Below are 24,402 nucleotides of genomic sequence, written 5' to 3'. Positions count from 1 at the left end.
AATATGCATCAGACACGCCCATCCAGACATGAAACAAAAAGTGAGACATACACACACACACACACACACACACACTCTTACCAGTCTGTTTTTGGAAGCTGAGCAGTGTCAACATGTCAGCCCTGCGTGTGTTCTTCATTGTTCTGTCACTCTGTGAGTACTTTTACACCCACAACTTTGACAAATGGAGCCTCTGTCCTTGTGCCATCAATGTTGGTCTGGTCAAGATCTAAAGATGTGTCCAATGAAGCAGGTATGCTTTGCTCCTCAGGTGGTTTGCAGGTGGGAACATCAGCACAGCGTCGCCACGTGCACGTGGTGGAGGCTGTTACAGGTGCGAACTGCGAGCTCCGGTGCACAGCTGAAGCCAAACCAGGTGTCAACTACACTTCATTACGATGGTACAAGGTAAATAAATGTTACGTTAAGTATCATAAAAGTATAAAAATAAGTGTAGCGGTGATAATGGTATCAAAACGTCACATTTTAACATGTGTGTTGTACAAGTGTAAAAAGAAGTGAAGCCATGTTAATAGTATGAAATGTTAACTTTGTTTTAAGTCACATTTTAACATTTTTAGGTGCCGTACAAGTGTAAAAAAAAATGTCAAGCAGTTTTAACTGTAAAATGTTCACTGTTCTAACAAGTGAGTTAGTGTATGATGACGTTGACGCCAAACAGCTGTGATTGTGAGTCCGCTCACTTGACGTAACTTCCTGTTTATACTCTTCTTCTCTTAACGCTCCTTGTTGAGGCTGCAGTATGAAACATTGAAGACATCACAAGTGGCTGACAAAGTTGTTGTGCGCGTTGTTCCCCAATGCAGTTTGGAGCTCCGCTGCAGTCGGCTCGTCCAGGCCTCGAGGTCCAGGAGCTTCCCAGCGGCGCCGTGGGGAAGTATGTTGTCTTAGGGCGAGAGGTGGAGCTGCTGGACTGCTCCATCTTCCTGCCCAACGTGACGTGCAGCGACGCTGGCGAGTACATGTGTCGACTAGAAGCACCGATAGGAGAGCAGGACAGGATGGGGGAGGTTCTCCTCACTCTGTCAGGTATGACGGGGACGGGCTTGATTTTACAAGTTGCTGGTCAATTGAACCCTCGAAATGCTGCTCGATATTGAAAATATAAACAGTGCACATCTAAATTAACTTTCTGATCATGTGGCCTCCCCTAGTGATGGCGTTCTTAAACAACGCCATAGAAAACGTGTTTTGGATACCACAGGTATTCTTACTTTTGCCACGTCCATTAAACTCTTCTGTTTTTTTTTCACAATTTTAGATTGTCATGACACTGACATGGGACAACTGTGGACAGACGCTCATGTCATTATTTTTGCCTCAGCGATGCTTTTGTTTGCACTTTTCATCTTCCTGGTAGCTTATGTAAGTAACATCACACACACTTGTCATGTTTCTACTATGACTTTCTTCTTGAGCATCAACACAACACTGTACATGTTTGCTAAAACAGTTCCTGTGTCTCTAATGTGTAATCTCTCTCTTTCACACACACACACACACACACACACACACACAGGGAAGTTCAAAGACGATCCTCCAAGACAGAAAGAAGACACCAAACCCAGAAATCTCACTGGATGCTCCGCTCGCACCGCTTGATAAGAAGGACCTGATGCTAATCTCAACTTTAGGTCAACCATATTCTCCCAAGAAGTCCACCATGAAGCACATATATGTTTAAAATGTGTACAAATATCACTACAAGACAAGCTACAGTAAATATATCAGATATATATAATTTAAAAATATTCCAGTATATTTTTTTACATATTTGTCTACGTTTGTTGTCATATGTGAAGTAACCTTAGACATCCTGCTGATAGTGTAATAGGACTTTATAATAAATGTGTACTACTATTTGGGAGAATTGTCATTTGAATATTGCAAGTGTGTGTGTCATGCAGTCTATCTTGACACAGGAAATCAAAAGTGTGTGTTACTCTTCTTTCATTTTCACTGTTTTCCATGCAAGCTGTTTGTTGATGAATGAGATGACTCATACAGAGAAGTGAAAGGTAGAAGTTAAACATTAGTGCGGCGTGGGCCAAAATGCCCCGACATTAAAACTCCACTCTGATGAATTCCCCTAATACGTTACACACTTTGGTGTTTCATAGCGGTGTCAGCTGTTGTCATCCTGGTTTTTGTTCTTTAAAGTCAAATGTGAAGTAGGGTTGGGCAGTATTGTCCATCCTGATACCGATACTTCGTACTTGAAAAATGTGAAAGTCCTTGTATGATTTTATGATTTTTGCCTTGTTGATCGTGATTATAATTAGAATAAAACACAGAACAAATATTTTAGACATTTGTGAAGAATGTAACAACATATAAATACAAAAATATAAGACAATGTAACAGGTTAAACAAAATAATAGTTATTTTCTTTTATTACAAACTATTGTTTAAGCAAAATAGGCAAATTTGCAAAAGAAGTCAACAAAAGAAACACTGCTATTTGCTATTCTCTGCAAAAAAATGCAAAGACTGTTGGATTTGTTACATTTTCAGGAAAGGTCGGACAAGTTCAGTTAGCTTAGCTTGTGCCAAACGTCCCATCTTCTATGCCGCTTATCCTTGGGCGAGAGGGGGTACACCCTGGACTGGTCGCCAGGCAAGCGCAGGGCACATACAGTATAGACAAACAATCAATCACATTCATACATGTGGACAATGTAGAGTCGCCAATTAACCTAACATGCATGTTTTTGGAATGTGGATGGAAACCCGAGTATGCGGAGAAAACGCACAGACTGTCAGGGTTAGTATGCAAAAATACACAGACTGAACCTTGATTTTGGCGTGTTGTCGTGGCCGAGTGGTTAAGGCGATGGACTAGAAATCCATTGGGGTCTCCCCGCGCAGGTTCGAATCCTGCCGACAACGTAGTTTTGTGTTTTCACACCGCTAACTTTTAAATTCCCTTATATATTACTTATTTTGCTCATTCATATTTTACACATTGAAGGTAGTGATTACATTTAAATCAGGAGTTTGACATAATTATCGCCGCATTTGCTGATAGTAGTTTCTTTCATATTTTTGAAATAAAAAGGGTGACCGTTACTGTGTGCTGACAAAGTAACAAATAACGCAGTAAAATAGGCCGTGACAGAATAATTTCCGTCTAATCCCGGTGCTTGATATCTTAAAATGTATCAAGCAGGCCTAAAACGTCCGCGCTATATGAATTGATTAATAGTCACATTTATTTTGAAGGCTATTAATTCGCATTTCCGTCTGACGCTCGCGTTCCCTAGCAACGACAAATGTTGTCGTAATGGCGGCCTAGCTACTGCTATCAAAGCTAGCAGGCAGTCATGGACGGTGACAACCTGGACGAGTTGTTAGACGAAGTGGAAAAAAAGTTTTTTCGCAACGTTTCCGTCACAGATGACTGCCGTGCGAGCTCTAAAAAGGATAAAAAGTGCGGGAAGGACAGTGACGTGCGGGGGGAAGTTGGGTAAACTAAGCTAATTTGGCTGGTTGTCAGGCTTAGCTAAAGGCCATGATAACCTAACCCTGACATTCTGACACGTATAAACAAGACCACGTTTGTCTGTCGTGTATTTCTGACGTGTTACTATACAAATTGATGATGTTTATCATAATGGCCAGGCTGCAAAATACGATAATGATCTCTTTCATCAGTTGCACGGGACACGGAGGGCAGAGAGGCAGCATCACTGATGACATTGATGCTTTGCTGGAGGAATTAAAGGATGAAGACCACAGCGATTCCCCTCTAGCTAAGGTGAATTCTTGACAAACTGTTTTTATAAGTCACCTTAACACAACCTTCACCACAGCATTTATACTCACATCACACATATAGCGAGATAATGGCTTGTTATAATTACACTACTACTGTAGTTGACGGCTACTTTTCCCACTCTTTAATCTGTTTGTGTGCCTTGCATTTCTGACTGAGCAGCATCCTAAAAGTCGTCGAGCAGAGCAGACGCCTCCTTGTCACTCTGGAGGGAGAAAGTGAGTTCACTAAGGTTGCAAAAATGTTAATACACAGCTCTTGATTGGTCCGCATTTTGCCTGCCACCAGGTGTTGTCCCGTCTACCTGGGTGGGAGCGCCATCACTAACGGAGTGGGAACAGCCACATCCAAGAGGTGGCAAAATACGAAACCGAGTTTATCCTCTGTGATGGTACATTTTGTGAGAAACAATGACCTATCGGTGTGTACCAGCAGATCGTGTGACCAGCTGAGATGTACATCCTGCGACTTCCGGGTGCTGACGTTCGATGGCTGGGAGTGGGACCCGTCTTGTGATTACCTCTTCCTAAGGTGGGAGCAAACGCCGCGCCGTGTCACGCACATCTGGGGGGTTGTAGTTCATACTCAAATCATTTTTTTGGTTGAACTCCAAATTGTACCATCTGCGGTGAGCGTGCAGGAACAACATGCCCGACCATGAGAAGCTCCGAGGCAAGTTGAGGAAGAGGAACGGCGTTCGAGCATACGCCTGCCAGTGCAGCTGGTTCTCCACGTTAGACGCCACAGACGTCCTGCTGCAGCCGCAGCTCAGATGGGTGTGTGGCAAACACCTGGACTGAGGGAGGATCCCGAGTTAAAACGTGTTGTGGCTCAGATGTAACAGACAATCTCAGCTATCTTTCCCCATTGATTCAAGAGGCGTCACATCCTCTACAGCCTGGACTGTTATCTCATTTTTGCTGTTTAACCAACACTGTTTTAATTACACTTTTTTTTTTTTTATTATGTGATCCTTCCAGTGACATCTTGTCACCTGCCGTCAGTGATGGGAGCGGTCGACCCAGTAGACAATGTGGTGGTACTCGGACCTAAACCTATCCAACAGTAGGTTATGAGATCATGAAAGAATTATTAAACATGTTCAGACTCTTCGTTTTGTACATTTCAGTAGCAGTTTACTCTTTGGTGTTTTATGTGATGACTCAGAAAATGCCAGCGTTGTCATTGTCAGAAAGTGAGGAAAAATATCTAAATTGATTAAAATTCATGGACAATCAAAATGTTTTTTTTTTCATTTTTCAGAAAGTGTACATTTTAAAACAGTGGTTCTACAGCAGGAGTGTCTAAACTTATTCCAGCGAGGGCTGCATAGTGAAAAATGAAAGGATGCAAAGGCCACGTTGATATTTTGGAAGGCAACACATGTAGCTATGCCAAGAACTTATACATACAGTATTTGATATAGATGGAAAAGCCTATTATTGTGTCAACGTTTTATTTATTTTTTTACCATTTTTGTTTTTTTTTTCCAAATATTTCAACTTTATTTTGAAATCATCTTTGTAAATATTCTACTTGTAATAACATGACTTTATTCCCATAATATTATAACTTTTTCCCCAACTTCATTTTTCCAAAAAATTCCAACTTAATTTTTTTTGTTTCTCACAATATTAGGACTTTATTTTCTTTAATATTTCATCTCTATGCTACTAAAATGATTTTTTTTCTCATAATAGGAGTTTATTCTCCTAAAATTGCAACTTTTTGTCTCATTACAATCCAACTTAATTTTCCAAAAATTCTGATCCAAAAATGTTGTTTTTCTCATTCAATTATGACTTTAAGAAAAATCTTTATTTTTTGATATTTCAACTCTATGCTACTAAAATTACATTATTTTTCCTCATAATATTACAACATTATTCTTGTAAAATTCTGACATTTTATTATTAAATTGCAACTTTTTTCTCTAAATATTTTGACTTTACTCTTGTAAAATTACTTTTGATTTTTTCATTTTTGTTGGTGTTTTTTTGGGGGGGGGGGGTTTCTTGTCAAATTATATTTTTTAGAATGGTTCGCAAATGGTCCCCCAGCCGCACTTTGGACACCCGTGCTCTACAGGTTTTGACTGCCCTTTCAATGCACTTGCAAACTCTTCCACAGACTACGGACATGTTCTTTACAGATATATATTTTGATTTCTAAGAAAAACTGGATTTATATATACTCAAGATTATAGAGTAGATCAGATTCTGTTCCACACTCCTATTCAGATGGTGGCGGAAATGCGCATCAAAGAGCTGCTTGCCAATCGCCAATAAATAATAGAAGAAGTGTCTGTCACTGTCACTTGAATACTCCGGTCCAGCTGGTGGCGCTGTGACCAAGCCAGCTACCCGGAAGACAAAGAATAACCCAACAATTGTACAGACAGCGAACACGAGCGTCGTAAACACGAAAAGTAATGGAGGAATCTGACTTGGATGACATTTTAGACGACTGGTTTATAGAATCTCTGAAAACGTAAGTAAACTTTCGTTTAAGGGTTGGGTTTTCACGGCGGCGAATGAGAATTACGAGTAAGGCGTTTATGCTAACGTTAACGTTAGTATTGCTGCGGATATTGGCATTGCTTTGAACTCCGCTCAGTAATAGTCCAGTTTTGAGAAGCATAGTGGAAAATGACTCATTCGTATAATATGCCAGTTTTACAAACATCTTATTACCAATTTCGACTTGTACTGCGGTGCGCTTTAGAATTCATTAGGCCGAGATAATGTGGTCCAGCATCGACTAATTCCTTTTTATTTGTGTGCAATATCACTTGTTCCCGTCACAGTAAATCGAACTCTGTGTGCGTGTGCGTGTGCGTGTGTATGTGTGTGTTGTTTAGGTACAAAGACCTTCATGTGTATCAGCTGGAGTTTCCCACCACAGTCATTGAGTGGACGTCAGGGAAAAGTGAGTAAATCCTTTTAGCTTTTGGGTTCTTGTTATAACAGACGCAAAATGGATTGGACATACGGAGCGGGTGATCCAGGGAAGCAGCAACACTCCTCCTTCAGTGGTGACAACTTGGACTCTTCATACACAGCCGGCAGAGCGATGACGAGCGGCTTTGCTCAGGACGCTGCCCAGCATGGCTACACAGCTGGACAGTGGACACCGTCACCAGGAGGTGATATGTCCTCTGCTGGATTTCCATACACTTTCCCGCCTCCTTTCCCCCCGCCACAGGCAAGCCACGCTGCTCATCAACAACATCCTCCTGTAGGCTACTTTCCAAACACACCTCCACCTCCTCCAAGCATGTATAACAGTCCTGGACCGCCAGCATCTCAGCCATTTGTCCAGAATTTCAGTTGGACTCCACAAAGAAGTCAACACGTGGAACCAAGTGAGGACTTTGCAGTTTGTCCTGTGGATGAAGCAGCTGTGCAGAGGAAGCAGGATGAACAATGGCTCGGTCACTTCCTGCAGAGAAGAGCCGGTGAGGTCAAAGATGCAAAGACACTGAAGCCTGTCTCTGGTCCTGACCTGAAAGATGTCCTACGTGAGGCAGCTCATCTCCTGTCCAGGCTGACTGAGGCTTGTCAAACTCTCTCAGACAACCTGGACAACAGCAGCGTGTGGGCCGCTTCCTATGGCGACTCACTACATTTAAAAGCGGACTTGCAAAACAAACTCTCAAGCCTGGTGGATCTTTTTGAAGTCCACAAAGAAAAGATGTCCCGCGCTGCAAAGACGAGAGCGCGGCGTCTGAAAAGCAGGAACATGGCGGAGATGGACCAAGCGGCAAAAGAGATGCGCTCAGCGGAGAAAGAGAGCGCCATCGACAAATGGAGGATGAGACAGATCCACCAGGTGGAGGAGAAGAAGAAGGAGCGCGAGCTGAAGTTGGCGGCAGACTCTGTCCTCTCTGAGGTGCGCAAGAAGCAAAGTGACATCAAGCGCATGCAGGACGTCCTGAGATCTCTGGAGAAGTTACGCAAGCTGAGGAAAGACGCGGCTTCGAGGAAAGGCATCGCCACCGAGGCAGAGTCTGATGAGGCGTTCCAGAGCCAGTTGGACGAGCTGAGGCGCGTGATGAAGACCAGGACGGTCATTTACACGGCGGAGGAGAAGGCGCTGATGGTGATGCTGGACAGCATGCAGGAGGAGCAGAGGAGGGAGCTGAAGAAGAAGGACAGGGAGAGACAGCTGCACAGACAGCAGCAAGTGAACGCCATGTTGTTTGGAGAGCAGACGTCCGCTGACGCCGCCCTGCAGGCCTTCACTGACTACTACACTCAGTCTGAGTCCTCGCTGCACGCCTTGCTTCAAGTCAGACGACAGTGGGACGTCTTCTTGGCGGCAGATCATGAAGGGACCGCCATTCCTCAGGGATGGGTCCTCCCAGAGCCCCCATCACACCCTGCTTGGGCCTCTGCTTTAGTCGGATGAACACTTCTCAACAAGACTTCTGGAAAACTGTTTAACTGAGTCAAACGTGCAGCGTTTCCCCACAGGACTGCAATTTTGTGTCTTCGTTTGAGACGTAGCCATCTTACGTTTACGCTAAAGCTACACAACGGATTTCCATCGAACAAAACAATTTGCCGCAAATGATAATAAAAGTGTGTTTTCTTTTTAACTGTTTTTTTTTTTTTTTTTTTTACGTTTTTTTGTGTGTTTATTTTTGTAATGGCCACCAGAAAGACACCATTGATGGCAAAGAGGAAAAGTGTGATGATAACCATAGAACTTTGCAAAAAATAATAAATGTGACAAAATAGAGATGCTAGTATCAGTAAACACTCCTTCCTGTGCCGCCTTCCATGATGTCATCTTCAGAGGCCGCATCGTTTTTTTTCCGCTGTATTTGTCAGTTGACTTCTTTTTACGTTCGTACGGCAGTTAGGATTGTTAAAATGTGACTTAAAACGTTGCCTGTATGCTTAATAAAGTCTTTACGATGGCCACATTTTGACCCCGGAACAGATTATTTCGATAAAAGCTTAGTTTTGAGCATTTTGGAAGTCAGTCATCACAGGACAGATTGCGTTTGACCTTAGAGGAGTAAAAGAAAAGAAGTTAGCACAATTTGAAGAGAAACTGTTGAGAGGATTATTTTGATACTGGAAAGAAACACTTTTTATTGGACAGGAATGAAACGGCTTGGTGTTGTAGTACCGACGTCGACCGCACGGGGGTGATGTGCACCTTCTGTCCTTTCCAGTGAACGCTAATGTTATGCTGAATGCAATTTAAGAACAAGGTGCTTCTTTTTTTCCCCCACCCCTCAGCCATCTGTGTTGCAGGTGGCAGCTTGACCAAAAATGACATTTTGGAACTTTGTTTGCCTCGAAAACTCTTTGCTGAAGAAAATAAGGTAAAAAGAAAAAACAAAACAAAATCTAATAGTCCAGACTGTGTTGTTGCTGCTGAAAATGTCAGTGTTTTGATGCGTTCAGGGTCTCTGTGCTGAGCGGGATTTCAAGGTGGTCCACGGTGGTTTTACTCAAGGTCCCGTCAGCGTCCTCAAACACGTCCCAGGAACTAGGTGAGCTTGTCACACCCCGCAGAAGTCTAAGAGTTATCAAACTGGACGCCTTTTTCAATGCTTTCTGTTGACTTTTACAGTAAAACTGGTCAAATTTACAAACAAAATTCCGAGATTGGATTATGTTTTTTGAAGTTATTTTAAGAATATATTCAAGATAATCTAATACTATACAAGTAATACATTTTTTCAATGCATTTATTATTTTTTTGGACAGTAATACGTTAGCAGATGTTGGATTTGTTTTCAAAAACGTTTTTAATCACCAGTTTTAATAAAATAATTCCTGATTCATGGATGTTTTTTTTGTTTTGCTAGTCGATCATAATTGTTTGCTTTTTTTTTTTTTTTTTTTAACTCATTCAATCCCAGCCATTTACACTATTTTGACTGATCGCCAATGAACCTTTTTGGAATGTGGCGGGAAACCGGAGTACTCGGAGAAAACCCACGCATGCACGCGGAGAGCATCAATCGGCTCGAATTGTGACGGCTGAAATATCTAAACTATACCACAACATAAACAACACAAAAGAGGGGATGTTTTACATCCAAATGACACCATGAACTATTTACAATTTTCACATTCAGAACTAGACTGTGTGTGTGTGCGCGTTACAATGCGTAACCTTCTGCATGCCCACACTCCTCCATGCTCTCTCACTTCCTCCTTGCTGTCGAGTGTCTTTTTACATGCAAAAGATCCATGCCGAACTCTTATCAAGTGCACTCCTGCCACCTTGTGGCCGTTTTTATGGCTTAAAACTGCTCTAAAAGTGACATCTTTTAGTGTGTAGTTGCGTCATCACCTCTTTTTGCCACTTGCGCAAAAAAATGCGTCTTTGGGATTGGGCGTTCGGGTTTATAAAAATGCATAAATACGTTGGTTTAGTATTGAAGGAGTTAATTAGAAATTTTATTATTTACTTTTTTATTTTTAATGAATTTTTATTAATTGACTACATTTTGTAACTTTCATTGATTTGTGGCAGCCCGCCACTGATATATTTGGACCCCCACAGATACATTTGGCGCTACCTGTTGGCCCTCGCTCATAATGGACTCAATTGGGACTGTTTGAATGTAGCTTGTCGTTCCAGCTCTGTGCAGTAGATGGCATCGTCGCTGCCTAATGGTAACTTTTACAAAAATAAGATGTGAGAAAAGCAGGCGGTAAAATGGACCTGGACTGGGCTTTGACTGCCTTAGCGGTACTTCAGCCTTTTAGAAACGTGACTGATACCTGTCACTCTTCCGTTTTATTTTATTTTTATTTGGAAAGGTTGGCTGTCACCAGTGATGGGCTGACCTCAGACCTGCAGGTGTGGGACCTGGGAGGGGATGACAGCGGTGAGTCTCATTGATCGTTCCCGGTGTTGCGCAAGTGCTGAAACAAGCTGCCGCGTGTCGTCACCGCCAGACGTCATCACGAGGACGGCGAGCATCAAGGGGACGCAGAACACCCGGGGAGGACGGGTCAAGATGGCTGCACCACGCTCATCAACGCCGGCGGTTCTTCACGGAACTCGGAGTGGTGACGTCCGAATGACACGTCTGCCGTCAGGACAAAGTGTCTACGAGCGAGGTAACCATGGAGACCAACCTGCTATTCACTTTTCGAAAGAGGATGTCATGTCTTGTGTGCCGTGAGACATCAGGAAGCGATACTTGTTTGCTTTTTGAACTTTCTCACAGCATCAGACTCTGCGGACCCTCTGAGTTCTTTACACTTCTTGAGCGAGGTGGTCTTCCTAGCCGCCTGCACTAACGGGAATGTTCACACCATAGACACCCGCGCGTCCTCTTCCCCTCAGTTGGCCCCTCCCCCCATGCCCGCCATCGATTCTAGCTCTCTCTGGTGGACGGACGCCTCGGCAGGCGCACCAGGCTGCAGGTTGGTGCGCGTGTCCTCAACGGGGCGTGCGGTGGTTTCGGACCTAAGGAGCCCGGCGGGCGTGGTGTGCCAGGCTCAGCTGGAGGTCCAGACACGACTACGACACCACCTCCGGCCAGGTGACGTCACTGTGAGGTGGGCGCCCTCGCTGGAGGACACGGTCTCTGTGTCAGGTCAGATGGAAAGTTTATGTGGCAAACTAGCTGAGACTCAACAGCGCCTCTGCTGGCCGCAGCCTCCAAGTTTATTTTTGCACTCTTCCAGGTTTCGGCGGAGACGTCCAAATCTACAACTTCGCCACCTGGGGGGCGGAGCCTAAAGAAGGCGAGCCGCTCTTTGAGCATCGAGGTCACACGGTGTCTGTGCAGCAGACAGACGGTGACAATCCCGTCGTCGTCACCGCTCACGTCTGGCACCCTGAACAGGCGAGGACGCTCCTGTCGGCCGCTTCTGACGGCTCGTTGCATGTGTGGGACTGGATCGACCGATCGGCCGGGTGACGCCGTCGCACAGGAGTGATAAATGACTCAAAGCCTCTCTGCGGAACACGAGCGATTAAGCTCCCAAGTGGTTAGCACCACTTTCATTTTTAGAGCAAAGATCCTTTCGTTTAGTGGAGAGCTCTCATTGTCTGTCATTGTGTGATTGCTATTATCCTCCATTGCTGCCTGAATAAAGACAACTTCTTGCACAATGGAGATCACTGCTGGGCCACGAAGTAAGGAAAGAACGCCTGACGATCATTTCAAGTTACATTCTGACTTTTTACCCTTTTAAAAACTTCTGCAAGTATGAGAACTACTGAAGGCAGAAAACACTGCAAGTAGAACGCTGCACGTTGGTGCACGTAAAATAACATCCCAAACAACAGAAGTTCAATTTCATGTTTTTATAGTTTTCACTCTGGGAAAGAATGAAGATCAGACAAGCGGTTGGCTTGAAGCAACACACTCGCACATGAATACACGCTGAGGAAGCAGTAGTGATCATTCGTTAATTAAGCTGTGTTTACATTCTAATCAAAGCCCTTTTTAGATTCTTTTAAAACAAAACGACAAAACACGATGGAAGAAACAAGACTAGTAAGAGGACGTCGTTCCATAAAGTCAGCCATGTTTTCTAAGCTGTTTTGGACCTTACAGGCGGAAGGGATTCCATTGATGCTGCATTCAGGGCCCACACAAGCGGTTTGTTAAACAGCACTCATTGTTATCATTTAGAAATGCGTTTGAATGAAGAGAACGTTGGCCTTTTAAGACCACGGCCACTCTTGAGATGACGTCACATGACCTTAGTGTGGACGGCCCTGATGACAACAACAATAAAAATATCAAAACATCAGAAGGACGAGTGATCTGGAACATTGATTTTCACCAAATGATTCAAAAGAAACAAAACCAAAAAAATCCCTTTCTTCTCCTTTCATGCACCACTTCAACCCTCAAGTGCGCTGGACTTTCACTTCCTGGTTGAGTGGCGGGTTACACGTCAGCGCGAGGAAGGGCGGCTGGGCATCTTTGTCGCACAACCAGTGTCCCCAGCGTAGGACAACTCACTTCCTAATTGATAGATGATAATCATCCTGCAACAAAAATATTTTAGATTTGAAAAGTTAAAAACTAAAAAAGACACTACATGGACAAAAGTATTGGGACACAGCTCCTAATGCATGAATAGTAGGTTGGACTACAGTCCTTAGTTGTCCCTGAATCTTCTTTCTACTCTCAGCAAGCTCCATAAAGGCAGGAGAGTTTGGTGTGGAAGAACATGAGTGACCTCTCAAAATCTTGAAGGAAGTCTTAAGAGAAGAATGGAAGATGTTATACATTCGCGTCCCGTTATTCTTGGTCTTTGACAACCCTCAAGAAAAAAAAACAATCCCTAAACCCTTAGAATGCCTAGTTTTTTATATCAAATGCCTCTTACATTTACATTTTAAATTCTGTTCTACGCATCAACAAACAGTACTGTAAGTGCAAAACGCGCCGTTAGACAACATCACGTCTCGTCAAAGCATTTTCATTCATACCCGCCGCCCCCCAGATAGTGCTGTCCAACCACTATTTAGTTTACCATAAAAAAAATCATTTACAATTTGAAGCAGACAAAAGAAATCCGCGAATAGACGGACAAAGACGCCGCATATCCGTCCCAATACTTCTGTCCATGTCGCCCACTCCTGCTGCTGCCTTCCAGGAACCAAATGATCGCTAACAAGCGCCATCTGTTCTCGGCTAGCGCCGCATTTAATAAGTTGTTGCGCTTCAGCAGCCGCGCCATTCATGAAAAGGTAAATGACGTGAATGACTTGCCATTGTGGCCCTCAAAAAGACAAAAAGTGTCTCAACCGAAATAAAAATAAATGCCGTTGCCATGGCGTCTGCAGGACATGATGTGGTTACAGAAACAACTCTCAGCAAACTCCAAAAGCACCAAGCTCTTGGTGGGGGTGGGCTGTGTGTGTGGGGGTGATTGTTCTAGAAGGCACTAAGGTGAGAGCGGAGGCACAGACTTGATTTGTTGAGAGCAGCGAGATTCGGTCGTGGCGGTTCTTTGTAGTAAAATACGTCATTAGTGATAGAAAAAAAGCCCTTAGAGTTGAGATGCTTTTTCCCTGCAGAGATGATCAGCTAGTGTAGTTGGCGGAGGACAGAAGAGGGAGGAGTTAAGGGCCAAAGGGGTGTGTCCATCGTCTGGATCTCAGTGTTGGGTAGTGACGAGCCCATAGAAATGCCATCATTCAGTTCTGGGAAGTGTTTCATCCCTGCTGGAATTCCAAAGAGAGGAGGCTCGGGCGCCCGCCCGACGCCCGTCCCGCCCTCTCAGTCACTGCTGTCGTCTTCGTCCTCGTCGTCAGACAAGTTGTTGAAGTTGGAGCATGGCCGGGCGAAGGAGTCCGAGCGCGCTCCCGACGTCAGCTGCCCGTAGCAGAACTCACAGACGCGGACGGGCTTGGACGACTGGCTGGGCAGCAAGTACTTCTTGTCCGAGCACGGGCCGCACACCACGAAGCCGCACTTCCTGCAGTGGTGGCGGCGGCTGACCGGCGTGAACTTGACCTTCTGGCAGCGCATGCACACGGTGGCCTCCGAGTCGGGCACCCAGACGGCGGCGTGCTCACTGGTGGGCGCTTTGCCGCTCTTCTCCAGCAGCTCGCCCACACACTTTCCGATGTGGTTCATCCACTCCGACTTCTCGGTGGCGGTGGCGGCGTAGACGGCAAAGGACTTGGTGGGCGTCTTGATGAGCCAGCCGTTGCGCAGCTCGCCCTCGTCGGGCACCGTGTCGATGGTGACGCTCTCCAGCGGGATGATGTGCTGCTTGTTGTACTTCTTCTTCTGGATGACGATGTTGCCGTACACCAGGATGTCGTTGAAGAGGAAGAATTGCCGCGCTTTGGGCTTCTTGCGGCACAGCTTGGTCAGCACGCCCTCACCGATCAGCACGCGGCCCGGGATGGCTAAAGGCTGGCCCGCCGCCCCGAAGCAGCTCTCCACCAGCGCGATGCGCTTGGAGTTGGCCTCGCTGTTGGCAAGCCGGTCCACCATCTTCACCTCACCTGCAGGACGACATGTCGGACAGTTTTTATGATATTTGGGCGGCGGTCATGTTTGCATGACATGGTGGTCAGTTTTTATGCATGTTGTGCGTTTTTTGTGTTTGCATGAAATGTTTTTAATAACATGCTGGACAATTTTTATGACACGTAGGACGGTTTTATGCTCGATGGAGATTTAAGTTTGGATGACATTGGGTTGGTTTTTAAGTTTGTAGGACTTCTTGGGACATTTTTTTCATGTATGTATGACAGGTTGGAAGCTTTTTATGTTTGTGTGATGTTTAACTCACACCACAAATGAATCAATGAATGAGAGAAGGTAAGAACGTACGCTGACTTTGCTCTCTTCCCTAAGCAGACATCATGCTAATGAGCGGCACATGCCAGTGCAGCCGGGTCCAGACTCCCCAGTGACGTGCGCATTAATAAACTGGAGCTGTCGCCTCAAGCGCCTCAGAGGACAGAGGGGCCCTTGGAGAGCACGACCACGGGGACATGATGTGGGCTGCTCGTCAAACATCACGACAAACAGGTCAGCTGACCTCCGTGCTGACCGATAGTGAACACGGCTGCACTTTTGTGTCATGCAGAACCAGACCACGCTGTTTTTTTTCCACCTTGCAAAGGCATTTCCATTAAATGGAATATTAAACTCACTCACTGCAAGAACCTTCTACTCCACGAAATGAGATTCCAAGCAGGAAAAATGAACAATTGGTTGAGGAGCGTCATCTGTGCTGGCATCTCAGGCGTCAGCAGTGTGACAGACGGCCCACGTAGGCGGTGCTGCATTAGCATCCTAATGTTGGAGAAGGGGCAATGCAACGTGAAATAAACAAGCCAAGCATGTGACACGGCTTGTAGGACTCTCATTTGACCTTCACAACAAACATGCTTGACCGCTGCACAAGGCAGGAATCAGTAATTGAATGAAACTATGTAAGCGAAGAGTATCAGTTTGCGGCCTCTGGGGAGGACCAGATGGCCAGCAGAGACCTTCAGTGGCACATTTTCACACACTCATCACTTCAATGACAAGTTAGCTCACCCTAACCTTAACTTCAACACCCTAACTCGTGTAATCCTAGCCTTAACCCGAACTAAAACCCAAGCCCGAGCCTCAACCCCAGCAGCCGTGTCTTTCTGACACGCGGCTCGCTCCTCGCCCTCCAAACAAAGGGCAAAATGTCAACGCATGACAAAAAAAAAGTTATAACAGTCGCATAAAAACATGTAAAAACTGCAGGAGTTTTTAGGAGCGGCATGCATGCTGTACATTTGACCTGTATTATCACGTATTTATACATTCATACTGACTTGGGGTGGATGAGACGGCCTATTTTCAGAGAAAAACATTTAAATAAAAAAAACAAATAGAATATTTTCCAGATGGAGCATAGAAAACCTGTTCTCGACCTTCTAAATACGTTTTTAACATTGTTAGAGCCCTCTAGACAGGAAATAACACCCCTATAGTCACCTTTACGCTTGTATTACCCAATATGGTAGACATAATAAGAGAAAACAAGACATAAATGAAACGTTTGCTTGTATGTTTTGCTACAAATGTGTTCTGGTGCTAGGGGAGCTTAGTGGGGGTGAGGACAGGAAGTGATGTCGGGGGTTCAGAGTTGAGTTTTAGCTGGGTGTGGGCCACAGCCGCAAAAGTAGCGCATGTTAGGGATTGTTGTGCCTGTTGTGAGATCGTTCAAACCTGAGAACCTAAAAGTCTGGTGCTTGTGTGTCTCACCCAACTTTAGAGTAACATTACTGCCACCCAGTGACCACTGTAGAATACTACCTATGTTCACTACGTCTCGGAACGCGCCTTCTGAATGCCTTAGATTTGTATTTTACTTCGTTAAGTCATTTTTATGCTTCAAAATGCTTAATTCAGGCACAAAAATAGGTAAAAATGGCGAAGGATTACTGTAAACGGAACTGGTTCGTTTCCACCTCTTAGAACAGCTAACTCCAAAAAGATGAGTGATCTGACACACCGCAAACAAGACAATCAGGCACCTTAGTGATTGATTGCGTTTACACCTCTTCACAGGTGTTCGAGTGCTCCGAGGTTGTACGATGGCCACGGTTCTATCCTGGAGCAGCTGCTGTACTTCCATTATTTCCGATGGGGAAATCTTTCTAGAGGCTCCACTGGAGCAATTCATGTTCCCGTTTGGAGTGCATCTGTCCGAGATAGGATCTTTGCAAAGTGTATGATTAACGAGGAGTCACTTTCAGCCTTTAAGAAGCCTGCTGTCTCGCTGTGGCGGACGCTCGGTAGCCTGACATCAGTTTACTGGCTCGTTACTGCGGCCTCAGCTCACATCGACGCTCGCTTTGACGGGGCAAAACGACGCACAGGCACAGCTGGGAGACCGCAACGCTGTGTAGCGGAATAATCAGCGCGATTGAGGGTGATGAGCGACACTAGAAGGATATGCTCCAGAAGCAGGCTGTCGAACTGTAGCCGCCGTCTCCTTAACTAACAAGCGTTACTGTGCATGTCTTTGCATGAAGGGGATGCCAGTTGCTGATGGAATACTTAATACGACCACATTACACGGTGCAGCGTTTACTTGCTCAAACTGAAGGTGTGTCTCCACAACTATTTGGTGTTTTGCTTCAGTCGCCGCCAGCGGCCTTTAATTCACACAGGTTCTAACACAGATCAACAATCGAGGCTTCCGATTGGTCAACACACGTTCGAGCATGTACGCCAAGACACCCTCCAATCATTACTGGAACTCAGTGTTGAACACATAAACCCGCTGGCCACTTCATTAGGTACACAATCTAGTCATAATGTTCACTTTGGGTCACGGCTGCAGCGGATCAAGATAGGTAGGCCTTATTCTTCCTGGGGGGGAAGCTAACGTGTCACAGCAGCAATTATGTGCACATTTTGTTTGTTGCAGTTAAATGTTTCAGATCATCAAACTAATTTACATATCAGTCAATGACAACACGACTGAACACACAATTAAGTTCTTAAAATTCAACTTTTTATTATTGCGGGAGAAAAAATACCCAAACCTACATGGCCCTGTGTGAAATAGCGAGTACCCCCCCGTTAAAACATAACTTAGCTGAGATGAATTGAGATCTATCAGTCTGTTAAAGGTTAGAAAGCCATTTCCTAAGCTTTGGGACTCCAGCGAACCACAGTGAGAGCCATTATCCACAAATGGCAAAAACCTGGAACAGTGGTGAACCTTCCCAGGAGTGGCCGGCCAACCAAAATTAGCCCAAGAGCGCATCCACAACTCATCCAAGAGGTCACAAAAGACCCCACAGCAACATCCAAAGAACTGCAGGCTTCACGTGCCTCAGTTAAGGTCAGTGTTCATGACTCCACCATAAGAAAGACACTGGGCAAAAACAGCCTGCATGGCAGAGTTCCAAGACCAAAACCATTGCTAAACAAAAAGAACATAAGGCTCGTCTCAATTTTGCCAGAAAACATCTTGATGATCTCCAAGACCTTTGGGAAAATACTCTGTGGTCTGACCAGACAAAAGTTGAACTTTTTGGAAGCTGTAAAATATGGTGCTGCTTCAGAATCTGGAAGACTTGCTGTGATAAATGGAAACCATGAATTCTGCTGTCTACCAAAAAATCCTGAAGGAGAATGTCCGGCCATCTGTTGAAACCATCTTGGGTTCTGCAGCAAGACAATGATCCAAAACGCACCAGCAAATCCACCTCTGAATGGCTGAACAAAAACAAAACAAAGACTTTGGAGCAACCTCGTCCAAGTCCTGACCTGAATCCTATTGAGACGCTGTGGCATGACTTTAAAAAGGCGGTTCATGGTCAAAAACCCTCCAATGTGGCTGGATGGCAACATTTCAGCAAAATTCCTCCACAGCGCTGTAAGAGACTCATTGCAAGTTATCACAAATGCTTGATTGCAGTTGTTGCTGCTAAGGGGGGCCCAACCAGTTATTAGCTTTAGGGGGCTAATAACTTTTTCACACAAGGACATGTAGCTTTGGATTGTTTTCCCTCCCTAAACAATAAAAAGTTTAATGTAAAAACTGCATTTTGTGTTCAGTTATGTTGTCATTGACTAATATTTAAATTTTTTCGATGAACTGAAACATTTAAGTGGGACAAACAGGCAAAAAAATATGAAATCGGGAAGGGGGGGGAAACGCTTTCACACCACTGTATGTATAAACTATATGACCAAAAGCAAAGGCAAGAAAGAAAAATGAAAATACTCTGTATTAGAAGTAGTCTTATAGGCAGCAAAGTTAACTAAAATTCCTATTTTTGAATGAAGGAACGTGTCATTATTAGCACAAGCTGAAACATGTAAACATTGTAAATAGAATTACTGGAGGCTAAATAAGAGCAGTTGTTTCTTGCGATCATTAACGATGGTTGACTAATCATTTCGATAGTTGATGACTAGTCCACTATGACAATAGTACAGTAGCCCTGCGTGTGACTGACTATCAGGGAAATATTCATTCCACATAATATGCTGATTGCTGCAGTTATCATGGTCTCAATGCCGCTGTTGTAACTCCAATGACAAACATTATTACAGGAATATGTGACAGTGTGTAAGTGATTACCTCCTCCAAGTGTAAATCACACATTACTAGTAGGGCCCTAGGATTTCCACCTTAACAGAATTGGCCAATAAAAATCGGACCTAATTTGCAACGCGGAATCTCGCGGGGATTGACAAATTGTGACTGAAAAGACGGAACGTTTGTGTGGGGAAGTATTTCCCGGGCGGACCGGCCAATTGTGGCAGAATCTCATCACAAACACTACCAGCCCACTCCCGAACTAAACATGTCAAAACGGAGACCTGAAACGCCAGCCAAAGCTTCCGACAAAACTTTGAAACTCCTCTCTTACGGAGCGTGAATGGAAGCTAGTGGGGTTAGCTTCGTTGCTGTATGCGTGCGTTTACACCGCCTCGTGCTTTACCGCTTGTTCATGCAAACGAGCATTTTATGAGGCTCGCTGACGCCGTGCGAGTTCTGAGTGAAAAAATGACAAAAGGCGCGTTTATTCTTGCTCCAAGCTCGCATCTTAGCCATCAACAGACATTCTCAACACACACAACACACTTCCGGCCTTCAAAATAAAAGAGTGCTGTTCGCCATACACTGTCTCCACTGTGTAAACAAAATAAGGGTGTCACAAAAAATATCTTACATTAATAACACAATTTGGATTGCCTTGGTGACTGCCTTTTCCTGAACCACAAGCACAGGGATTATAGTTTGTTGAGGGTTTTGTTGCAATATGTACAAAGGTTGACATCCCATTACAAGTTAGCCAAGCTACATCTGTTTCTGAAATACTGGGCAAAATTGGCCAATGATGTACTGCATCAAGGATTTTTGCATCTAATTAATGTACATTTTATTTACTGTAACAAAAGCACACACTTTATGTTGGTAAAATACGTGAAAAAGGTAAAAAAAAAAAACAACGGAACTTGGGGAACCAATGTAATGGATTTTATAGGGCCCTACATTAGCAAGAAGCTATGTTTCAATTACAAGGACTAAGTAAGGCATACAATTAAATTGGGGCTCATTCTCAAAATCAGGTGGAAATTTTAATGTTTTGACAGTTTGAGTCACTGAGGTGGAGCGTAGGGTCTGCCAATGAATCCCATTTCACACGTATTTGTAACGCCACCACAGAAGGGCACCAGAGACAGTCAAGAATGTTCAAATGTTACTTAAAATACTGTCTAGGTTTTATGATGGCCACTGTTATTTCTATTTTTAATGATTTCCTATGGGAAAAAGGTTTCCACTGCACAGCTTGATGGAGTCAAACTAAGTGTCCATTCATCGTTTTCACAGCGGAGGTGACAGCGTTGTAATCTGCAGCCATTTATAAAGCCAGACATATTGGATTATGAGCTGGCAGGTGGATTACACGAGGAGCCTGACCAGACATCCTGTTCTGAGAGGGAAAGGGCGTGGAGGGAAGGAGGGCCGGGTTGATCATAAACGCACCTCGCCCCCGTTCAGCTCTGACAGAACGCGCTTCACAGCGTCGCCGCACAAGGACGTAGAAGCAGCAGCAGCAGGGCTTCCCTCCGAAACACACGCATTTAAAGCGTATTGATCACTTCACATCAGCCCGGACCTTAAAATGAGTAAATACGAATACAAAATGGTGCATGTGATCACCAACCTCACCAGAGACACTGAAATAATCGGTCATATAAGTGTAAAAAAAAAAAAAAGAAAAGATGCGTGAAGACAGATTACTGGGAGGCAAGTCTCCTCACATGAAGATGTACCGTATAATATGTTGCTGCTTCAGTCATATTGTACTGAGCAGCCAGGGCAGACACGTGTACATCGCTTTCTTATGTCGCAATATCTTCCACTTCCTGATCTGTGGCCGTCAACGTATTCCTCCACCTCCTGTGTGGACATCACACACAAAAAAGCCCCAAAAGACATAAAAAAGAAAACGGAAAACACACTTTTTCCAGTTAGTAAATGCTGACTAAAGTCTCACAAGATTTGATGACACCCCCCCCCAATAAACGTCACACTATAAAATTAAGGGCATATGAGAGAAAAGGTTTTTGCATTAAAATTTTTTTATTTTTTATGTCTGTCTCGCTTTTCCTTTTTGACTTACGTATATGTCGTGATGTATATACAGCATATCGTATTTCCATGATCAAATAAATACTGTACTGTGATATTCTTCTGTGATGATGCGTTCAGGTTCACAATTTCCTTGCTTAGAATTGAAATCCTGATTCTCCGGGACAATATTTCCCAGACTTGCACACACACACACACACACACCACATATGAAGAAGTCACACTATTCTTTTAAATGATTATCATTATTATTAGCAGAAAAGTCAATCAAGTAATGCGATCGCTTCTCCCGCGAGCTGATGAATGACAGCCAGTGCATCTCGCAGGCCAAGGCGGTGGAACCGGCTTGCCCTGGCTCACTGGTGGACAGTGAGGGTGAGGAAGATGCCATGCAAATGACACTTCTTAAGTAAAACGGAAACATTTGTGTTGCAGCGCGTTTGGTACAAAAAAATCCTGGTCGTTTAGAAATGAGATCCATGTTAGTGTGAATCGCGATTTTTTTGTGTGTGTGCAGCCCTAATTCAGAGCTAAGTCATGTGTACAAGTGAGCATACACACGCGGCAAGTCCTTTCTCACACTGAGACGCATATTTGTGGACGCTAAGCACTAAAGACGCTTATGAGCCGCGGCACAACTTTCTATTATTCCTGTGCAAGTGAGCGGGCTGCTACTTCCTGTTTTAAAACAGGAAGGCGGCTCAGCGGGTGTATGGATCACACTTTCATTACACTGCAAATACTTTTCGAGGACAACTTTAGCCACTTTTAAGGTGAAAATAATTAATCGCAAGGGAGCGCTTCAACCAACATTGCCGATACTAAAGCATTTTCCATGAGCAACACAAACTTTGACATACAACCATAAATAAGAATCGACGGTCCATTAAGATGACTGACAGTTTAAAATTGTGTTCAGTATTTTGACGACGACTCGAGTAAACAACACAAACTCCTTCAAGCTTTCAGACCGACTTTACAAACTGTTGCTAACGTTAGCTTGCTAGCCGTCGTAGAAGTTAGCGTTCGCGGGAATCGACGGCTTGTAGCAACTTGTGAACAAATACAATCCTAAACTAGGAGTACCGATCCCTGTGTGACTACGACGGAGGTCAAATAAGTTATTGATCGTGCAAAGTCCAGCAGGTGGTAAACCCACTAGTGAGAAAAGTAAGGCTAAGTTAGCTTCGGCTAAGCGAGTAAAGTATGACACAACACAACGGGCAACTTTGAAAAGAGTCAAACTTTACGTACCAGGCGGCACTTTGTGAGGCTGCTGTGTGTGGCTGAAAGAGTGAGTCGAGCAGTGAGAAGATCACCCAGCAGATAAGAGTATGTCATCAGAAAGAGTCCACTGAAGATCAGCACGAAGCATCCACAGTCAGCCACTGCCTCGGAGAGAAAAAACAACAACATGGCAGCTGAGCAACGCGCTGCCTTCATGTCACGATGGAAAGTCGGACATGGCAGCACTAATCAGGTCGACGACCTCAAAACGAAATGAGTAAAACAAAATCTGAGGTACGCTGTGTCAAGTATTTAGGCTAACATTGCTGTCCTTACGCGATTGTAAATGTTATTTAACTATACTGCTGTCGGTTATTTATGTATATACACTACTGTACGGTATTTATGAGTTGGAAGTCCAACATCCCAGTTCCCATTACTACAGAACGCAGCATAAAGCGCATCAGGTTGCCATGAGGTCATCCCTCCACTAGGGGGTGCAGTTGCATGGTGTCCAAGGATTGCTATGACTTGCAAGTATTACTCATGCAGCAGCAGTTTAATTTCTGTCTGACATATTAGCTCAGTATCAGTGACTTTAAATACAAATACACCAAATATGTGTTTATCATTTAGTTTGAAATCAAATAGCATAGTACATGGCTGTCCAAAGTGCATCCCGAGGGCCATTTGCAGCCCGCAGCAGGCTGTAGAATTTTTTTTAACGTAAAAATGGAAAAAATTGATCAAAGAAGATAAAGCTAAACTAATAATAACACAAAACTCTGCCTTTAAAAATACGGTGGTGTCAAAGTGCTTTAAGAGACTCATTGCAAGTTATCACAAGCGCTTGATTGCAGTTGTTGCTGCTAAAGGTGGCGCAACCAGTTATTAGGTTTAGGGGGGCAATCACTTTTTCACACAGGGCCAAGTAGGTTTGGATTCTTTTTCTCCCTTAATAATAAAAAGTTCCATTTTAAAAACTGCATTTTGTGTTGAGTTGTGTTGTCATTGACTAATATTTAAATTTGTTTGATGATCTGAAACATTTAAGCGGGACAAACCGCAGAAGGTGCTCCACAATATTTCACAAGCTCCCCTTAATTTGCAGTTGAACTACGGTTCATTATTTACACCATTAAAACTCTCAGTCAAGATAACAAAATAAACCATTTTAGCCTACCACCAAGTAACATTAGCTTATTTGATCACATGTATTCCATAACATGGTATACATAAAGTCACGGTATAGCGCCATACTTTTATCTTTAGCCCGTTTCTCCTTTTCTTCATTTCTCTTCTTTCTAAATTGTGTACCCGATGACTACGACTTTCACTTTTTCATGCTTTGTTGACACAAATTAATAACACTTCGTCATCCTCCACCATTGACACCTCAACAAGCACTCAAGGCTAAACCACCTTATACTGATTCACAAATCCCTCGTTTTTATTCAACATTTTCGTCGCAAAATAATGATGTTTGAGACGCTTGGCCTGCGACATATTCAATATTATATAACATTAAGAATGAAATATGTTACATTTTTGAGCAATTACTGTTTTAATTTGCTTTTTTATCTTGTAATTAACATGAGGGCTGAGGCCCAGCAGTGGTTTGAGCTACTACGTCTGAACAGCACGGGGGCGCCAGTATCCTGCCTGTAGAGGGTGCACATGTGACACATATCCTGACTTGATGAGCAAATGAGCTGAGCATAGGATTCCCCCTCATCCTTGCATATCCCTCAGGTCTGGTGCCCCCAGTAGCCTAGCTAACTTTCGTTTTGTTCTGTGATCTTGCAG

The 24,402-nt window shown here is 44.0% G+C and overlaps 4 protein-coding genes and 1 non-coding gene across 9 annotated transcripts; 4 read left to right on the top strand and 1 right to left on the bottom strand.

The window, feature by feature from the left end:
- The first annotated feature begins 107 nt into the window (after positions 1–107).
- Positions 108–1,859, top strand: LOC129185370 (uncharacterized). Its single transcript, XM_054782350.1, has 5 exons — positions 108–153; positions 272–408; positions 828–1,050; positions 1,283–1,386; positions 1,541–1,859. The coding sequence occupies exons 1-5, from the start codon at positions 114–116 to the stop codon at positions 1,703–1,705; spliced, it is 669 nt and encodes a 222-aa protein (XP_054638325.1). The 5' UTR covers positions 108–113; the 3' UTR covers positions 1,706–1,859.
- Positions 1,860–2,828: 969 nt separating this feature from the next.
- Positions 2,829–2,910, top strand: trnas-aga (transfer RNA serine (anticodon AGA)). Its single transcript has one exon. It is a non-coding gene; the product is annotated as a tRNA-Ser (tRNA).
- Positions 2,911–3,290: 380 nt separating this feature from the next.
- cfap418 (cilia and flagella associated protein 418) lies at positions 3,291–5,526 on the top strand. Of its 4 annotated transcripts, none has more exons than XM_054781940.1 (6): positions 3,291–3,451; positions 3,676–3,778; positions 3,959–4,014; positions 4,085–4,150; positions 4,229–4,327; positions 4,437–5,526. In XM_054781940.1, the coding sequence occupies exons 1-6, from the start codon at positions 3,345–3,347 to the stop codon at positions 4,594–4,596; spliced, it is 591 nt and encodes a 196-aa protein (XP_054637915.1). In that variant the 5' UTR covers positions 3,291–3,344; the 3' UTR covers positions 4,597–5,526. The 4 variants fall into 4 exon arrangements, with proteins under 4 accessions (XP_054637915.1, XP_054637913.1, XP_054637912.1 ...); XM_054781938.1 differs by having other exon boundaries at positions 3,291–3,487; positions 4,232–4,327; XM_054781937.1 differs by having other exon boundaries at positions 3,291–3,487.
- A 609-nt stretch (positions 5,527–6,135) lies between these two features.
- LOC129185199 (WD repeat-containing protein 73-like) lies at positions 6,136–13,130 on the top strand. Of its 2 annotated transcripts, XM_054781975.1 has the most exons (8): positions 6,136–6,286; positions 6,657–6,724; positions 9,049–9,134; positions 9,217–9,305; positions 10,588–10,655; positions 10,726–10,890; positions 11,001–11,372; positions 11,464–13,130. In XM_054781975.1, exons 1-8 carry the CDS (start codon positions 6,228–6,230, stop codon positions 11,697–11,699), a joined length of 1,143 nt encoding a protein of 380 aa, XP_054637950.1. In that variant the 5' UTR covers positions 6,136–6,227; the 3' UTR covers positions 11,700–13,130. The 2 variants fall into 2 exon arrangements, with proteins under 2 accessions (XP_054637950.1, XP_054637949.1); XM_054781974.1 differs by lacking the exons at positions 9,049–9,134; positions 9,217–9,305; positions 10,588–10,655; ... (1 more) ...; positions 11,001–11,372; positions 11,464–13,130 and having other exon boundaries at positions 6,197–6,286; positions 6,657–8,993.
- On the bottom strand, positions 12,074–22,970 carry plekhf2 (pleckstrin homology domain containing, family F (with FYVE domain) member 2). The gene is made up of 2 exons (XM_054781976.1): positions 22,624–22,970; positions 12,074–14,758 (listed from the first exon to the last, which is right to left on the bottom strand). Exon 2 carries the CDS (start codon positions 14,745–14,747, stop codon positions 14,022–14,024), a length of 726 nt encoding a protein of 241 aa, XP_054637951.1. The 5' UTR covers positions 14,748–14,758; positions 22,624–22,970; the 3' UTR covers positions 12,074–14,021.
- Positions 22,971–24,402: the final 1,432 nt, after the last annotated feature.

This window comes from Dunckerocampus dactyliophorus, chromosome 7 (genome assembly GCF_027744805.1).
Source record: "Dunckerocampus dactyliophorus isolate RoL2022-P2 chromosome 7, RoL_Ddac_1.1, whole genome shotgun sequence".
Lineage (NCBI taxonomy): Eukaryota > Metazoa > Chordata > Actinopteri > Syngnathiformes > Syngnathidae > Dunckerocampus > Dunckerocampus dactyliophorus.
This window is presented reverse-complemented; position numbering and strand designations above follow the sequence as displayed.